General features: G+C 35.7%; 1 protein-coding gene across 1 annotated transcript; it reads left to right on the forward strand.

Annotated features, from left to right (window-relative positions):
• Positions 1 to 378: 378 nt before the first annotated feature.
• Positions 379 to 17,859, forward strand: LOC114755417 (cytochrome P450 CYP736A12-like). Its single transcript, XM_028944297.1, has 4 exons — positions 379 to 1,060; positions 2,754 to 3,563; positions 8,584 to 9,183; positions 16,999 to 17,859. Exons 1-4 carry the CDS (start codon positions 380 to 382, stop codon positions 17,824 to 17,826), a joined length of 2,919 nt encoding a protein of 972 aa, XP_028800130.1. The 5' UTR covers position 379; the 3' UTR covers positions 17,827 to 17,859.
• Positions 17,860 to 20,228: the final 2,369 nt, after the last annotated feature.

A 20,228-nucleotide genomic window follows, 5' to 3' on the forward strand; every position in this document is an offset into this window, starting at 1 on the left:
AAATTTGAATCGTTGAAATTAGATACGAACTGCTCAGATTTCACCTAAACTGCTTCTATTTTTCTAAGGTGTATGTTAGATTTATCTGCTTTCTTGAATGGTTTAGTGAGCATAATAAAATTGACTCTGCTTTGCTTCAAAAAACATCTGTCCTTCATGGAGGGCGTGGTGTTATTTTTCATTCTTATTCATTACATGGTCAAAATTGGCGTTTATATTTTAATCCGGCCGGCTTGAGCTTTATTTTGTATTTTTGGGTAGAACACGACTTCGCTTAATTCTTCATCCACCAACTCACTGGGGGAGAACACCTTGTAAATTCTAATTCTATGTAATTCATTTCCTCTCTCTCGCATCAGACAAACAATAAAAAAAAAACATGTTGCCTTCCCATCTTCTTCTGCCACTTCTCTTCCTTGTACCAGCTCTGTTCCTATCCCTGTGCCTTAGACGACCTAAGCATGACCAGAAACAACCGCCAGGTCCACCGGCCTGGCCGGTGATCGGCAACCTCCACCAGTTGGGTACTCTCCCGCACCGATCCCTTCAGTCTCTCGCGAAGCGCTATGGACCCATCATGTCCTTGCGACTCGGACAGGTCCCTGCTGTTGTCGTCTCTTCCCCTGAAGCTGCCGAGCTTTTCCTGAAGACGCACGACGTCGTCTTTGCGAGCCGGCCAAAGACTCAAGCGTCGGAGTTCCTTTCTTATGGCTCCAAGGGGATGGCTTTCTCTGAATATGGTCCTTACTGGCGTAACATGAGGAAGCTCTGTACTTTGCAGCTTTTTAGTGCATCGAAAGTAGAGTCGTTTGCCCCCTTGAGAAGGAAGGAGTTGGGACAGCTGGTGAAGTCGATCGAGAAATGGGCGGCGGCGCGTGAGGTGGTGGATCTGACGGAGAAGGTGGAGCGACTTGTAGAAGATATAATGTATAAGATGATATTTGGAAGCAACAGGGATGATAGGTATGATCTGAAGGGGCTTGTTCATGAGACGCTGAATTTGGTCGGAGCCTTCAATATTGCAGATTTCGTGCCTTTCTTGGCGCCACTTGATATCCAGGTACCATTATCAACTCAACTATGTGTGTGTGTATTTATTTATTTATTGTTCTTTTTTCCTGCTGGTTTATTCAATGTTTCAATCAGCAACGCTGCCCGTTCCTGTTGAATTTTGACCCAAGAGTGGAAAAAGTTGAACAACTATAGCTACTGGAATTTAAAATAATTTATGTTTTGCTCATGAATGCCTACCTTTATAGAAAAATTTCATTTTTTTTTCTTCTTTGATTTTATAAATTGTTAAGTTTATTCTTTTAATTTTATAAAATGTTTAGTTCTCTGATTCTAATAATATCTAATATTAATATTAAAATTTTAAATATTAACAAAAGATTTATAAACATTGAGATGTTAAGTTTATTTTTTCACAGTGGTATTTATTTTAAAAAAATTATTATTTAAGACTAAATGCATTAGAGTTAGAAAAATCAAAAATTATTTTATAAAATTAAAATATCAAACAAAGTTCTTATACAAGAATAAATTACCAAATGCTCATCTTAACCTCATGTTTTCTCAAGAATTGAGATGAGTCATATTTCAATTTCTTCCAAGGATATAATATATATAGGGGGGCTTGTTTCTCAAACTATCTATATTGTTTAATTATGCATGTTAAGAATAATATAATTGAAGGATAGTTCTAATATAGACACGGTAACTTAGAAAGACCAATACATTTTTTTTTATAACCAATAACATATTTTTAACAATTAACTAACTACCTAATTTTTAAAATAAATATCTGCAAATTAATTATCATACTTTTGTATTAGGGATATGAGAGTACTAATCTATTCATGCGTTACACATATATATAATGCCAAAAATACTAGTATTTCCAGTGGCATTCATTAGTACTCCTCCGGCCCAAAATATAAGATCTTCATATAGTGTATATAAGGGTCTTATATTTAAGATTGGAGAAGTAATTGTTTTTTTATTTGGTGATAAGGTTTAATTAGTCAAAATAGAGTATATAGAGTGGGGCTTGTTTCTCAAACTATCTGTATTGTTTAAAAGATAGTTCTAATAAAAACAGGATAATTTAGAGAAACCAATACATATTTTTTTTTATAACAACTAACACATTTTTAACAATTAACTAGCATTTCCAGTGGCCGTCATTTGTAATTGTTTTTTATTTGGTGATAAGGTTTAATTAGTCAACATGAGGGTGCAAATGCGCAATGCGTGGTGTGAGTCTTCATTTGAAAAACGCCGGTGCCCCATTTCTTTCTCTCTCGTTCGTCATAGCCATAATAATGAAATTGGATCTATCTCGATGCACATTTTTGACGTGTCATCAATAAAAAATGTGAAAGAAAAGAAAAGATGTGCCTCAGCATGTGATTTGTTAATTTTGTTTGAAAAAAATAACAGAGAGAACCAGAGAGGGAAGGATATGGTGCCCTTCTAAAGCTAGGTGGACGCCAATGCAAAATCAAAACGCTGTCGTTTTAGCGACGCGCACGTGCTTTCTTTCTTTATGGTTCTTTCTATAGAAGGCTTCACTTTATTAGTAAACATTCGACAAACCAGCTAGATTATAGCTACAAAGTCAGAGAGCTCCAGTTTTAAGAAAGCAAAAAAAAAAAAAAAAGGTGGAACTATAGACAAACAATACAATTTAAGCAATAATCAATTGTTAATATTTTTGAGACTAATTGGAGTACATATCACTTTTGATTCAGGGCTTTGCAAGACGCTTGCGGAAGATTAGCAAGGAACGTGATGAGATGTTAGAAACGATTATTAGAGAGCATGAAAAGGCAACAGCAGAAGGGCAGAATAGAAGACGCAAGGACTTCGTGGACATACTACTCTCTTGCATGGATACTTACGATGATCAGCACAACTTTGTCATAGATCGAACCAACATCAAAGCGATCCTTCTAGATACGATCGTTGGTGCAGTGGAGACTTCAGCTACTGTCATTCTGTGGGCTTTCTCGGAACTCTTAAGGAATCCAAGGGTGATGAAAAAACTCCAGTTCGAACTAGAAAACCAAGTAGGAATAAGCAAAATGGTCGAGGAAGCCGATTTGCCAAGGTTGAGTTACTTGGATATGGTGCTTAAAGAGACTATGAGGCTATACCCAGTTGCACCCTTACTAGTCCCTCGTGTGTGTAGGGAAGACATCACGATCAATGGCTATGACATAAGGAAGAACTCACGAATCATAGTGAACTCGTGGACCATAGGAAGAGATCCTAAGATATGGTCTGATAATGTGGAAGCATTTTGTCCAGAGAGGTTCTTGGACGGCAATATCGACTATCGAGGATATGAGTTCCAATTCTTACCATTTGGTTCAGGTCGAAGAGGCTGCCCTGGTGTGCAATTGGGTTTAATTACTGTTAAGCTTATTTTAGCACAATTGGTTCACTGCTTTAATTGGGAACTTCCAGAAGACAAGTCTCCTCATGACTTGGATATGTCTGAGACATTTGGTCTCTCAATGCCAAGAGCCAAGCACTTGTTAGCTCTTCCATCTTATCGCGTACCAGCTAATTGATGAATGTTATTAATCTCAGTCTTTTCAGTTCAGTAGAAGTATCAGTTTGATTGGTTAGTTATGCTGAAATTGTATGAAAGTTATGTAGTGGACTTATTTTATAATGTCAGGTTTCGTTCCATTTTTCCAAATAAGTTTTCTAAATTGATCACCATTTTTTAACGGAGACTTGATGAAAGTTTTAACCTCACCAGTCTCCCAACCCTTAACGTTTTCTTTGGTCAAGTGGAAAATTTTTTAAATAAATGAAAAGAGGAATCGGGGTTTTCTTTTTTTTGGGGGGGGGGGTGAAATTACATTTATTTTAGTTATAGTATTAGGTAGGATAGAAATCAATTAAAAACAAAAAACAAATAGAGCTGGAATGTCCTGAATATTCTTGCTTAGAAAATAACATATTAAACAAAAAGTTGGGAAGAGTAATAATAGACAATTTCGACACTTCCCGTTCATTTCTACAGAGAACAGTATTTTTCATAGGTCTTACGATAGAAAAAGATTGTTGTAGGATACACTTTCCATTCTACCAAACTATTCGTTAGTCATACTCCAACTTGCTTTTCCTTTGCTTTTTTAATTTTCCCTTTCAAATCAGAGGGCTTATTTGCATTTGCTTATTTTAAATACTTTAAGTATTTTTATGTAATTTGAGATAAAGCTCACTTTACATACTTATATCGTAATAATAAAATCATGATTAAAAATTTACTTATAAATCATTTCGAGCATAATAAAAAGGTACTGGGATGGGCTCTTTATGTTACATATAGACAGAAAACAAAATATCAAAGCTGACATTCTCAGTAACTCAGTCCTTATAGTTGGCAAGTATCTTTAACTCATCCCCTAGGTAGGGGAGGAGGGGAGGGTGTCGGAGGCTGAAACTTGCAAGGAGGGAGGAGAGAAGTAGCTTGGACCAGCGAGCAGCAGTATCATCGCGATGTCGAAGCGAGAGCAAGAACGAAGGAAGAAGATCAGGGGCCACATGGGAATTTTCTGTGTAGGAAAATCAGATCCCAATTCCCACCTATATGTGAGGGAACAGATTTTCCATTAAACGTGGAAAAATTTCCTGCCGCCAGAATTTGCTCTACCGGAAAGTGGTGCAACCAAAGGGATATTGTGAAGGAAAATTATCCCATTCTCCGTTTCCATCAGTATATTTTCAGGCTACCAAACAGGCTCTAAGGACTATAGGATTAATTTTCCGGTACATAAAAGAGCAATGGGGCCTAAGTTTTAAAACACTAGCTAGGGCCAAGGGGCTTGTTTAAATTCGCTTTCCTAATTTTAAAAGTCCTTACCAGTCATTTTAAAAGCATGAAAGTCAATTTGAGCTCAAAAATTGTATGCGGAATGGCATTTGAGTTAAACGAGTTTTTTCCCCTTCAAAAAGTCAAAGTAGACCTAAAGTCATATTTTGGAACTTTCAGCTTCATCAAGCCAAACAGATATTCAAATTGAGACTTGTTTTTAATATAAAAAGTATGATTATATTAATTGACTTTTATCACAATTTTAATTTACAAAATCCAGTTGGGATGATAAAAACCGATGTTGATAAAAACAACCCTTAATTATAATTCAGTTTCAAAATATTTTGAAAATTTCCGTAATCCTGAAGTCTATATTTCATTTGTTGACAACTAGGCATGACAAAATAATGAATGCTCATCATATGAAAATTTACAAGTTCAAATTTACATTCTAACATATTCATGGTAACAATTATATATTTTTTTCAAAAAAAATCAAGAAACATTAAGAATCAAGAAATATCTTAATTGGACGTAGATGTTTGTTGTGTTTCGATCACAATTATGCGTCATTCTACTTAATTTTAATTTGCGTCCATTTTGAATGTCAGAAAAACCAATTTCCATCCATTTTAAAATAACCAACATTAACTTTATCCACACAAAAAATGTCCAACATTAATTCATCCTCCTATCTATGATGCAAAATAATCTAAACTTAACTTCTACATAAATAAATTATATTACATTTTTTAAAATAAGATATTTCAACGTTAAAATTGTCAATAACCTAATTGAATATCAAAAAATACTCAAGTCAAAAACTTTAATAAAACAACTTCAAATAAACGGAGTCATTCGCGCGCGCGCAATCCAATCCTCGTTATCTAGGATAACAATGTATAACAAATTAAATGAGCGTTTTTTTTTTTTTTGACAATAATGAGCATTTTATTTTGAATATATATAATTGTTATCATGAATATATAAAAAAAAAATTACAATGAAATTTGGGCATTTTATAATGTAAATTTGGACTTAAATTTTTATTTGATACTTGTTATTTTTGTTATGCTCCTCCGATTCTTAATATAAGACCCAATTGTTGAGTTGATTTTGATTCTAAATATAAGACCCGGTTCTTATATTTATCAATTTTTTCTAAATTACCCCTATGGATACTTTCTCAACCATAATCAAATAGAAGAAGGAGATGGGGTATTAAGAAAGATGATTATGGTGTTTTAGGAAAAACGTGTCACATTTCTTATAATTAACTAACTTACATAACTTTCTTAATCTAATCAAATTAGTTAAATGAGTCTTATATTAAGAACCGGAAGAGTACTTAGTTATGAAAATATGTATAACTGACCTAGGAACACTCGTTATTTCCCTATCAGAATCTATTAGCATGTAACTTGAATTTGCGTATGTTTTTGGTTGTCAAAATGTATATGTGCTTGTAAACGGATTTTAAATTTTCTTTAGGACTTGCTTTTTATTTCAACAGTCAGACTTATTTTTATCAACTTTTCTCCCAACTTAATCCCCCCCCCTCATTTTAAGCAAAAACTATGAGTTCAAAGCTTAAAATTTCTTAATTCTCATTGCACTGGAATTTAAATGAAAATATGAAATTCTCCCATTTTTTAAATTCAATAGATGGTCAAAATTGCCGCTAATATTCTAATCCAGCTTGAATCGCACGTGGACGCCCTTATTTTGTGTTCTTTCGGTAGAACACACCTTCAAATTTTCGGGCGGTGCTGTGTCCCTTAGATTTTTGTTATTAGATTTTATATAAAATAAGTAAAATTTTAATATCGCAAAAAATTATTCAGTTTTCAATTTTTTACGGTTTTTTAAAAATTTAGTATTCTCAAATATTTAAAAAATCATAAAAAATTAAAACTGAATTTTGTTTATAAGATATTAAAATTTAACTTATTTTACATAGAGCTTAATAATAAAAAAAATGAAAAAAAATTTAGGAAGCACCCAAAAGTAAGCGGCGGAGTGGGTACATGACACCCGAGATCCCAAATTTTCACATCTTCATCCACAACCTAAGGGTGTGTTTGGTATGAGGAATTTGGGAGAGAGGAAAGGAAAGGGGAGGGATTTTAATCATTTCCTCTTGTTTGGCAGTACACAAATTTTAGGAGGGGAGGAGAAATTTTTCTCCCCTCCAAAATTAGGAGGATTTGAAAAGAAAGAGTAATATTTTGTCATGTTGTGACCATTATACCCATATTTTGTCATTTTGTGACTATTATGTCCATATTTTGTCATGTTGTGACCATTATACCCATATTTTGTCATTTTGTGACTATTATGTCCATATTTTGTCATGTTGTGATCATTATGCCTATATCTTAAATAAAATAAGAGCAAAATTGTTTATATTAAAATATTTTTTCCTCCCCTACCCTTTTGTTTTTTATAAATCCAAACAAGATAATATTAAAATCCTTCCACTCTCCTCCCTTCCCTTTTCCTCCATTAAAATCCCTCCTCTCTCTTTCCTCTCATTGAGCCAAACATACTCTAAGGATGTATTTGATTGGAAGGAAGGGTGGAGGGGAGGGAAAATGACCCCCTCCCCTTATTTGGATGAAAATTTGGAAGGAAAGAAGAGTCAAAATTTTTCCTCCCCTCCCCTCATTTACCCTCATTTGGGTCCCCTTAAATTAGGGTTTTTTTTTTAGGAAAGTAAAAAATTTTCTGACTATTTTATCCTTATATATTTGTGATATTCCCAGCTTGGTTGGCGGTGTACTCCTTCCTTTCTTCTTCTTTCTTGTCTTCCTGAGCGCCACCGCCAACGAAAATGATAAGTAGGTTGGGAGTCTCTTTTTTGGCTTGGCATTAGTCAGCAGCGGCAAGCTGATTATGGAGTTGGACGAGAAGGTGCTAGGAGATAGAGAAGGGGATAGTGGTGGCGGTGGAAGAAGGGGAGGAAAGAGATGAAGAAGAGTTGAAGGTGATGGTTTTGGGGAGGAGAGAGTGGAAGAGGAATAGCAGCCATTCATATTGTCTTCTTCCAGTTCTAATATTTCTATGTATCTTTGCGGTTTGATTTTTTTTTCAAACGTATTAGTTTATTAATTAGATTGTATATTAAAGCTAGAACAGAATGGGCAGAAGAGAAAAGATTTCGTTTTTTGTAAAAAATAAAAAATAAAATGTGTTAATTTAATTACTTCAAATATATTACTATATTAATTTACATAAAAAAGATTATATCATTTTTTTATACACATATAACATGATTTAGCTGAAATTTTCAATCAGTTATGTAATTTAAATTAAAATGTGAATTGATTTATATAATATATAAATAAAAATATAAACTCAGGATGAAATAATAAATTGCTTATTGCTCCCTCAATTCCTTCTCTTAGCTAAATAAAAAATCATTAAATATCTTTCTCTTTCCCTCCTCTCAATCAAACTAAACAAAATAACATTAAAGTCTCCTCTGTCCTCTCTCGCCCTACCTTCCTTTCCTTCTCCTAGCCTCTCTTCAAACCAAATACGCCATGAGTCCATGACTGAGCAAAGGACCCTCTAGTAATATATACAAACCACTGAAGCTAGCCTCCTTCATTTTTCTTCATTTACTCTCAGACAAAAAATCAAACATGTTGCCTTCTTCCTCTTTGCCCTTCCCTTCCCTTCTCCTTCTTCCACTTCTCTTCCTTCTCTCAGCTCTGTTCCTATCCCTGTGCCTTAGACGAACTAAGCATAGCCTGAAACAACCCCCAGGGCCACCGGCCTGGCCGGTGATCGGCAACCTCCACCAGTTGGGTACTCTCCCGCACCGATCCCTTCAGTCTCTCGCGAAGCGCTATGGACCCATCATGTCCTTGCGACTCGGACAGGTCCCTGCTGTTGTCGTCTCTTCCCCTGAAGCCGCCGAGCTTTTCCTCAGGACGCACGACGTCGTTTTTGCCAGCCGCCCAAGGACTCAAGCGTCGGAGTTCCTTTCTTATGGCTCCAAGGGGATGGTTTTCTCTGAATATGGCCCTTACTGGCGCGATATGAGGAAGCTCTGTACTCTGCAGCTTGTTAGCTCATCGAAATTGGAGACGTTTGCTCCCTTAAGAAGGGAGGAGTTGAGACAGCTGGTGAAGTCGATTGAGAAATCGGCGGCGGCGAGTGAGGTGGTGGATCTGACGGAGAAGGTGGAGCGGCTTGTAGAAGACATAATGTATAAAATGATATTTGGACGCAACAGGGACGATAGATTTGATCTGAAGGATCTTATTCATGAAGCGCTGAACTTGGTTGGAGCCTTCAATATTGCAGATTTCGTTCCTTTCTTGGCGCCATTTGATATCCAGGTACCATTATCAACTCAACTGCATATTTACTGTTCTTTTTCCTTCTAGTGTATTCAATGTTTCAACCAGCAAACCAAATCTGTCCGTTGTCTAGCTGCATCTCAGATTTTGATCCAAGAGCGGTTCAAGGTGAAGTGTTGAACACAAAAGGGTGAATGGGTATGGGAATTTAAAAGAATTGGTGTCTTTTCAAAATAATTCATTCACGGATGGATAGAGTTATGGCCGCGCATGGCCTGACCTTATAGCTCATAATATACCTCTCTCTTATGTTTTTCGTAATATTGTAACCTCCCAAATATTTTTTACTATTAAATTTTATATAAAATAAGTAATACTTTAATGCGATTTTAAAATTTTAAAAAAAATTAAACTACATCATTTTATTATTATTATTATTATAAGATATTAAATTATTACGCATTTTATGTGAAATTTAATATAAAAATAAAAATATAATATTATAATAGACTTTTAAGTTTTTTTTCAAAGTGGTGGGGCCATTAATCTCTTCCTGACTCCAGGCGGAATGACACATCCCTGTATATCATTAAAATTTATTCGGCGATAGAGTTTAATTAATGAGCGGTGTCCAAAGCGCCTGCGTTTTGATTTTATACGCTCCACTTACGGGTGAGCAATTGGTGCGTTGGGCTAGCCCAAAGGTTAACCCGTAGCCCGTCTATTTATGAATAAACAGGCATGGACTAGCCCATAATTCGGTAGCAACCCATTTTAGCTCGTAGCAAATGGGCTACAGGGCAGCCTGTTTGGGCTAACTAGGTTAAGGGTAATCCATTTATTTTTTTGTTTTTTTTTTTGACAATTTTTTCAGCATGACTACTTTTTTATATGTCATCTTATGAAGTTATTAGTAAATTTTGTATACCAAACAGCAAATCAAATATGAAATAACATCACATAATACTAACCATATTCAATCACATAACTTCAGTTAGAGTCACAAAGACACAAACAATCAAAGTCTGATAAAATCATAAAAGTAGCCACCAATCATAAAAAGTCTCACAAACTTTGAAAGTTACAAACTTTGAATAAGAAACAATATCATAAATCATCAATTGATCATCCAGCTAGATCTTGAGTATCATCATGTTTTGTTTCAGAATCACTTGAAATTGTTGAATGTGTGGTTGCTGCCTCTTGCTCTGTAAGAACAAAACAAACAAAAATAAGTTAATGTCATTAATATTAGACTATTAGTATAAAAAACATAATGCAATGCTACAAACTCAATGATACAGAAATTAGTCAATTACCAACAACAATACTTGTACTCTCATCAAAATTATCAACATCCAAATCATTTGCCTTAGGATGATTTGTACATAGCCAATTCTGAGCACATACAAGTGCCTCAGCCATCTTTGAAGATAAAAAACTTCTAAAAGTATCAAGCACTCGACCCCCAGTACTGAAGGCAGATTCTGAAGAGACTGTAGAAACTGGTACAGCCAACAAATCATGTGCAATGAGATGAAGAACTTTATATTTGGAAGCATTTACTCTCCACCATGCCAAAAGATCAAATTTAGGATTAACAAGGCCACATAATCCAGCTTGAAGATATTCATCAATCTCAGAAACTTGCTCAGGTTTCTTACATGCAGTGCTTGCAGTGACTAAAAACTCTTGGTAGGTAGGGTCATCTTCAATAGCCTCTTCAACATTAGGAACTAACTCATTGACCACATCACCACTAGCAACAGAATCCACTTGCTGCAATGATTGCTGGGATGTTGATGCATCATCATCAGAAGGTTTGACATTAACTGCATAATCATCATATAGGCGATGCAAGACACTCATGACATGCTTCAATGTGACCTCACGCTTTATGGGATCATTGGAAAAAGCTCTATCAAAAACAACATTAACATATGTCAATTTGTATCTAGGGTCGAGGATTACCCCTATAATCAGCAATGGATTCATTTTCTCTATATCTCCCCAATACTTGTTGTACTTTAATTGCATCCTGATGGCCATATCAGTCAACAATGAATATTCACTAGTTACACTTTTATGGAGACTTGACTGGATTGCAACTATATGTAACAAGCATGTATTTGTGGTCACATAGTTAGATCCAGAGAATTTTAAGGTCATTGAGTAGAACAACTTCAAGAAGACGAGAAACTCCTTTGCAACACCCCAATCATATGCACTAGGAGGATGAGTTGTGGCTTCACCATCATAGATTGTATCATCTTGGCTTGAATCAAGTCTAACCTTTTTTTTAAAATACTCCTTGTAATCTGCATCTTCTTCTTCCATTCGATCAAAGACTTTAACAAATTTTATAGCACTGTCAAGCATGAGATATGTCGAATTCCACCTAATAACATAAACAAAATTTTATTAACGAAACAAAATTATATCATAAAGTGTAATGAAAACAAATATAATTAAAGAATTATCTAAATTACCTAGTGGGGCAATCCAAGCATAGTAGACTTTTGGAGTCAATTCTCTCTTTAACAATAAGCTCCTTGAATTTATTCAACCTTGATGGAGAAGATCTAACAAACTTAATTGCATGCCGGATGAGCTCAATTGACTTATTCATATCTTTTAATCCTTCAGAAACAATCAGGTTCAAAATATGTGCTGCACATCACATATGCATAAATTCACCATCAAGTATGAGACCATTCCAACCCCTTAAACGCTTTCTCAAATAAGCAAGTGCTGTATCATTGGAAGAAGCATTGTCAACAGTGACAGTTAGAACTTTATCAATGCCCCAATTCAATAAGCATGTCTCAAGTTTTGCACCAATTGGATCTCCCTTATGGTTTTCAATCACACAAAAATTCAAAATCTGTTTCTGTAAATTCCAATCATCATCAATCCAATGGGCAATCAAACACATGTAGTTGGTATTTTGGATTGAAGTCCAACAATCTGTGGTGAGGGACACACGGACTTTAGATCGCTTAAAATATTTTTTCAACTTTCTAGCTTCTTCAAGATACACCTGGTAGCAATCCCTGGCAACAATCCATCGTGAGGGGATTTTGAATCTTGGTTCAAATCGATGTATCATGTCTTTGAAACCCTGTCCCTCAACAGTTTGAAAAGGCATCTCATCCTTTATGACAAAATGTGCAATAGCCTTTCTACATTCCTCTTCATCATATACTTGATGAGTCAATGATTTACTAGAATTAACTGAGAAGATTGACTGTTGCTTGCTTGCTTTATTTGGATTTTTTGGACACTTTTCATAATGCCGCAACAATTGCTTTGTCCCACAATTAGTTGGATGGCTTGCATAATCCGTCCCACAATAGTTGCAACGTGCACGATGTTTACCTTTTGTTTCACTTAGTGGCAACCTTGTGAAATGTTTCCATGCTTCAGATGTTTGTCTCCTTTTTTTCCTAGGTAATGGAAGTCCTCCTCCTCCTCCAACATTAGTTGTTGACATTGTTGCATTCCGTTGTCCTTGTCCAGTAGCAACAGGAGATGTGATAGTGGTAGTGGTTTTAACATCATTAGTGTCCCCTCATTCATTTGCACATCATCCATGCTATTTACTTTAAGTTGCTCATTTCTTCCATATTCCAAATCAATCACAATGACAATGAGAAATAACCAAGAAAACTATAATCACGTTTATGTAAGAAAACAAAGATAAAGCTAGTTTTTCAAACATATTAGCGCATCATACCAAGCAATTGAGCAAACAGGGAACTATAGTTATGTATAAGTAAGTCATAAATAGAATAATAGATCCTAACATTCAAACATATTAACGCTGCATCTACTAAGAGTTGAAATTGTCCAATGTGTTTGCGATCATCTGTGATGCGTATCATTATGTTGTACAATAAACAAAATCAAGGGGAAAAAGAGGGGAAAATTAGATTGAATTTTACAAAGGAGATAAGTTGCTGGTAAATGATGATAGAAGCTTCTCTTAGAAAAAAATCCTCGCCCTTCTGCTGATCATGAAGGCAAATTAGCATTTTGCTCGTCTTTGTTCTGTTTTAAGCTGATGTTTTATTCTAATTATTTTAATTTGTCTCGTTAAACTTTTCTCTTGTTAGATAACTCCCTCAAAATTTTAATTTGCCATGTAGCATTGTGATTAGGCTAATAGACATATGTTTTAAACAAAAGCATCTTTATATGGATGACTAATCAACATTCAGCGAAATAGTGACTAGCGAGCTACCAGAAGTCCAAAATGGAGGAACAGCCGAACAGAGAGCAACGAAATGGAGGAACACTGGAACAGAGAGAAGTCAAAAACAAAAATTTACCGAACAGTGAGCTACTAGGCACCAGCGATAGTGACCTTTGCTTCAATCTTCAACAGATCGAGGGACGCCGCTACCAGTCCACCACGAGAAGCTGCCGAGAAGTTGAAGTCGAACTCGAAGATGGCAAGACGCAGTACAAACAATCACTGGAGCTCTAATGTCGAAGATGAAGATGCAGCAACCCAGCATCACAAGCTCGCAGATGATTACTAATTCACTGGAGCTCTAATGTCGCAGATGAAGATGCAAAGTCACGGCCTCACTCCCTCACAGACGAATCAATTACAGTTCACAAACCGTTGGAGCTAGAAGCAAACTGGGCAGCTGGCTTGAAGTCGAATCGCAGAGACGCTCAAACGCAAGCACAGATCGAAGGTGGCGGAGACGTAGAGTGACACTGAGAGAGTTGTTCAATGTTCACTGTTCAGTACTTCAGTTGAAAGAGTGGAAGTGCCAAACTGGAAACTGGAATGGAAAGAAGCAAATAATGAAAGCTTGAATGAAAGGCAGCTACTGAAGCTAGGTCTAAACTCTAAAGAATAAAAAATATTTTTTAAAGAAAATAAAACTTAAATGGGTGGGTATGGGCAGCCCAAAGCCTTGCCCATAGCCCGTCCCGTTTAATGGGCTGTCCCGCCCATTTAAGTCAGCCCGTTTATTATCTTCTATTTGGGCTAATTGGGCGGGCTTTAATGGGCAAAAAATTATTGGGTTATGGGCAGGCTAGTGGGTTATGGGCTATTTGCTCACCCCTAGCTCCACTCCAATCTGCCCCTCTTCAATGGACCCCTACAAAATCTATTCTTCTTTCTCATATAAGTCATCACCTTATTGGCATATTCTAATTGGATTTCGTTCCATTTTTAATGTGTTTTTTTATTACTTTGAGATTTTTATAAGATTTATTTAATTAATTGAATTACATTGAAGAAGAAGTTAGTTAATTTAATTAGTCTGAGATGTTTTACAAATTTAAAAATAGGTTGTATGTTAAAAAATAGAATAAGTTGATCTTGACCCCAAAAAAAAAAGGTATTAGTAACTATTGGACACACCAATTCAAATTAGATTATACTAGCTCTGATTCTTAATATAAGACTTCATTTTGACTTTTATTTTGGTCCTAAATATAAAACCCCAATCCACTTTGTCTTTCATATTTATGTTTTTTTTTCCAAGGTAATCCTTCTAACAATGGTAGTTCTAGCAAATACACTTGATTAGCAAGGATATTTTAAGGAAAACAACATATATTTATTACAAATAACTAACTTAACTTCTTTTTTTAATCTCCCCAAATTAATCAACTAGGTCTTATAATTAGGACCGGAGATAGTAGCTAGAAAGTTAGAGGTTCAAGTTGAAGGGTATTGAAAGACGACGCGCAGCAGAAAAACTAAAAATTTTAAAACTTTCAATCCCTTGCCCGGATCTACCGTTCGCGTTTAAGTCAGGTAGTAAGAAGTATTACCTTCGGTGTTCAGTTTCCGAGTGGCTTGGTGATTCCACCGTTCAGGATGCCTCTACTCGCCTCCTTTATCGTTCGAAGTCGACAACTCCGGTCGGCTTCCTCTACCGGTATCCACACGAATAGCTCTCCGGTTATAGACGGCTTGCTAGCGCCCTTTTGTCCGTCTAGGGTTTTCAGAGAATCCATCCACTCTTATCTCTCTTAGGCCGTCTCTTATCTGTTGGTACTCTCTCACTTAAAACCCTAGCTCCTCATATCAAATATATAGGATGCTATAGGTTTAATGAATAATATTTAATTTCGAAATTAACTCTAAATTAATTCCGAAATTAATACAATATCAAATATTGCCTAATCAGATAAGAGAACAATTAAATAAATATGGTTTAAATTAAATCCGTCTCACAGATTCAATTCACCTATTTATTCAATAAAGAGATGACGGAATTAATTTATATATATTTAATTTATCCTTATAAATTAAATCTAACAATTAATATCTCTTATATTTATATAATATATATACGAATATATATATATACATGTCCACCCTATATTATTCATTGAATCTGGATATATCTTAGATTCAATGAATCTGGACACCATAACTCGCGTTGGGCTATTTTGTGTGCGACCCTGTAGGCCCATATGAAGTTGGCAGTGGGCCATTAACTATAATGACTCACAAGTCGTAAGCGGTCTCTAGCAAGACATCACGACTACCCAAATCATATGAGGATCGTTGAACGATGTAACCTTTCATACAATCATATTACGTCCCTTTTGTCACACGACATTTTGGTCATGGATGAGGCATGGAGAACGTCATCCTCCTATTCATGACCGTTACTTTCTCGATCCCTGAGTAGTCTGAGTATAGAAACGAAACTACTTTTCCATTATAGTATGGCCATACATTTCTCAGACTCACTCATCGAGGGGCCTAGTAATGTCTCCCTACGAATGTGAGGGACAAATTCTATCTTGACCATTCACATTCCTCCGCATGAAAAACCACTAAGCCTGAACATAGTCTTTATGATCACTCGGTCAAAAGTGACTTTTGACTAGGTCAAAGCTAAGCGTTTCTCATGTAGGAATCCATGATGATCTCAGGTCAAAGGGCACAGTGACATGGTTTGTATATGAGAGAAGCTTATGACTTAACCCATGCAGCTCTCTCATAGCGGGTCGGTCCAACACCTTGTACTCTTACATGTGCCTATGACTTTCATTTATATCTCTATATATCTTTAAAGTCATACTGGTCTTATTTCATCTTTGCTCCCACATAGATGACCGACCAGGGACATTTAGGATAAACCATGAGTTATCCAAGGATAGTCATCACAGTAAACATGCAAATAATATGATAACGTAATTAATAAATTCATAAATTAACAATGTTCAAAACATAATGATTGACCCCTAGGGCACAATTTCCAACACAAGTTTCTAAAAAGTAAGAGAAAATGGATGAAATTATGCGCAAGCAATATAGTGCCTGTTTGGGATCATGGTGAAAATTTCCTATAAACACGTTTCACGTAAGTTGAGATAAAACTCTTCTCACATACATATTTGTCTCGTATTCTGTAATTCACTATTAAAAAACTACTTATAAACTGTTCTAAACAGGTCTATAATTGATTAAGCAGCATGGAATAATTAACTTTTGGAAAGATTTAGTAAGCCAACGCCAGCTCACCATTACAAAATCAAATTGAAACCATGGCACGTGGTTAGTTTTAATGGTTGGGGGCAATTTGTTTTTGCTGTTATAGAAAGATTTTAGCTCTGGTTGAGTTGTAAGTCTGCATCCCACATGCTGATGATGGGCACGTATCCTTTTGGTGTCGTGGAGCCAGAAATCTCTTTCCGCATCCACAAAATAGAGGGAATCACATGTCCTTCAATTCTATACCATTAAATTTCTGTCGGCATTGCATTATAAGAAGTCCCATCGAGGGCTCAAGTTTCGTTAAACAAAAAAAGGTTGAAATTATACCCAACAGATTTAAGTTTCGTTAAAGTATATTTCTTTTGATTTAGGGCTTTACAAGACGTTTGGTGAAGACGAGCAAGGAAGTTGATGAGATATTAGAGACCATTGTTAGAGAGCATGAAGAGGCAGCACCAGAAGAACAGAATAGACGACACAAGGACTTTGTGGACATACTACTCTCTTGCATGGATACCAATTACGATGATCACCACAACTTTGTCATAGATCGAACCAACATCAAAGCCATGCTTCTGGATATGACTGCTGCTGCATTAGACACTTCTTCTGCTGTCATTCTGTGGGCTTTTCCAGAACTCTTAAGGAATCCAAGAGTGATGAAAAAACTCCAACTTGAACTAGAAAATCAAGTAGGAAAAAGCAAAATGGTCGAGGAAGCCGATTTGCCAAGGTTGAGTTACTTAGATATGGTGGTTAAAGAGACTATGAGACTATACCCAGTTGGACCCTTACTAGTCCCTCGTGTGTGCGGGGAAGATATCATAATCAATGGCTATTACATAAGGAAGAATTCTCGAATCATAGTGAATTCATGGAGCATAGGAAGAGATCCTAAGGTATGGTCTGATAATGTGGAAGAATTCTGTCCAGAGAGGTTCTTGGAGGGCAATATGGACTATCGAGGACATGAGTTCCAATTCTTACCATTTGGTTCTGGTCGAAGAGGCTGCCCTGGTTTGCAATTGGGTTTAATTACTGTTAAGCTTATTTTAGCACAGTTAGTGCACTGCTTCAACTGGAAACTTCCGGAGGACAAGTCTCCAGATGAGTTGGATATGACTGAGACATTTGGTTTGTCAATGCCAAGAGCTAATCACTTGCTAGTTCTCCCATCTTATCGCCTACCAATTAATTGACGAATCTTAGTTTGAGGCGTTTTGCAGCCCAATAATGGCTCCACCCCTTATATCATAATCAATGCAAGGCATGTTATTGTAGCGGTTTTGGTTAGCCATATGTCAGTGTAATCTTTAACGGAATGGTTAAAAATTAATTATGTGATAAATTTATTTTATAATGTCAATTGTGCTCCCATATTTTCAATTAAGCTTTATATATTGGTTATCTTTTCTTCCCCCCTTTGAGAGGTAGCGCTTCATCTATTTTGTGACATTTGAATAAAATATTAGAACTCGTTCAGAAAAAAATAAAATAAAATAAAATATTTGAATAGGCACAATATGGGCGAGCTATTTTTTTTTTTTGGGTATACAACAGGGCAAAAGCCCAAAAAGTAAACTAAATACTCAGGGGATTAAATCCCAGCAAATCGTTTCGTAAATACTCCTCAAATGAGTAGGACATGTGCTGAACAAAGACGACCTTGAGAGCCCATCTTTTGCCAGCGAGTCAGCGAGCATATGGGCGAGCTATTATTTGGGCTATTGCCTCGTTTGTGTACCCAAACAGATAACAAACCAAAAAAAAAGGAACTAAAGAGAAATGTTGGCGAAGCCTAGTCCCCAAAAAAATGGCAAGGTGTCAAGGTCCAAATATGTTTTGAGTTAGCCAACGAAAATTAAGTTTAGCAGAAAAAATAATTCTCAAAAACATAACAAATCAAGATTTGCATTTCCACTAAGAAAAGTACTCATATTTAGTACTCCTTTCGGTCCTAAATATAACACCAATGTTGTAGTGTAAATATAACACGTATTTTGCAGTAATTACACTACAAAATTAGTGTTATATTTAGGATAGGAAGAGTAGTTGACAGTGACTCTAATAAGATTATTTTTAATAGCTTGAACATTGAGTGATCTTATTCTGCAAGAGAGAGGTGTTTGGGGGCAGTCCTTGCTATATTCACTGAAAAGGAAAACGACTCTGAAGGAGATTTGGGCATCTGTCTTTGATCCTCACGGTGCATTATAGCAATCCGTATGTGTTCGGTCTTGTCGACCTGGGGTTAGGTGAAGGTTCCAGGATCATCCAGATTTAGTACTGTTTCTTTCTTTTCTTAGTGAAATGGTACGCGATTAAGGTGAAAAACGAGGAGGAGGAAAATAGTGCTCTATTTATCTAGTGGCTGATAGAAGAGAAGGATTATTAGAGAAGGATTATTCAGTTCAGTATTCATTCACCGCCACATGTTATTTGCACCACAGAGAAACCATTGACCGAAAACAGAGAAACCAACGTCACCTTCACGCGTTTTTCTTTCTGGGTATAGAAAGTCACACCACGTTTCAAACATTTTAATTTGTTACAAGTTTTTATTTGAGATTTATATGTAATTTTCCTTTAATTTCGTATTCCTAACAGAACAACAGCTCATTAATTTTGCGTGGGAAGCTTTCTCATGACACTTTTAATATATAATTTCGTCCGAATATCTTACATAGCCTCAATTTTTTTTAAATTTTAATTTTACTATTAGGTGAATGGGCAAATTTACCCATTATAATATTAAAAAAAATACCAGACACTATAATAAAATATAGGAGACAAAAATGCCCATGAACAGTAGGATGCAAAGATCGGATGACATCGCTGATGAAGCCGCCAGGAAGAAAAAATAGGCTTTGGTGGGGACCATTTTTGGAAGAAAATGGGCATTCCGTTTGAGCATTGGGAAGCCATTAGAACCAGAAGTTGTTGCTGCTATTCGATTGTGACTTAATGAGTTGGTGTATTGTGATTGGAGGGGGGCATGGATGGGGTGATATTAGATGACACCGAGACAGTAATATGGGACCCACCAAATGTAAAGGTGACAAACGTTTTGGAAATACTCCTTATGTCCTTAATATAAGACCCATTTAACTAATTTAATTAGATTAAGGAAGTTAGGTAAGTTAGTTAATTGTAATAAATATGACACGTTTTTTCTAAAACACCATAATCATCTTTCTTAATACCCCCTCTCCCTCTTCTATTTGATTATGGTTGAGGGAGTATCCATAGGGGTAATTTAGAGATTATTGATAAATATGAGAAATGAGTTTTATATTTAAGACCAAAACCAACTCAATAGAGTAACATTTTTGTCCCGTTTTTAAAGAGTTCACGCACATTTTTACTCTCGGTATTTTATCACGATGTTTGATGCCTCTTTTTAATATTATGATGGATAAATTTCTTCTTCACCTTTTAATATTTTAAGATTCAAATCTCTTTTTTTCCCCAACATGTTATTCAAATAAGTTTCTATTAAATTGATTTTTTTTATAAAAACCTATTTAAAAATAAATCATATTATCCTGATTGATTTTTATTTTTATTTTAATTTATAAAATAAGTCGAGATAAAAGTTACT

This window comes from Neltuma alba, unplaced genomic scaffold (assembly GCF_004799145.2).
Source record: "Neltuma alba isolate B1F8T4 unplaced genomic scaffold, ASM479914v2 tig00010269_pilon, whole genome shotgun sequence".
Classification (NCBI taxonomy): Eukaryota; Viridiplantae; Streptophyta; class Magnoliopsida; order Fabales; family Fabaceae; genus Neltuma; species Neltuma alba.

Coding starts and splice junctions, on each gene's coding strand:
- LOC114755417 (XM_028944297.1), top strand. CDS start 380: ATGTTGCCTTCCCATCTTCTTCTGCCACTTCTCTTCCTTGTACCAGCT. Junction 3,564..8,583: donor TAGCTCTTCCATCTTATCGC/GTACCAGCTAAT, acceptor AGACGAACTAAG/CATAGCCTGAAACAACCCCC. Junction 9,184..16,998: donor TGGCGCCATTTGATATCCAG/GTACCATTATCA, acceptor CTTTTGATTTAG/GGCTTTACAAGACGTTTGGT.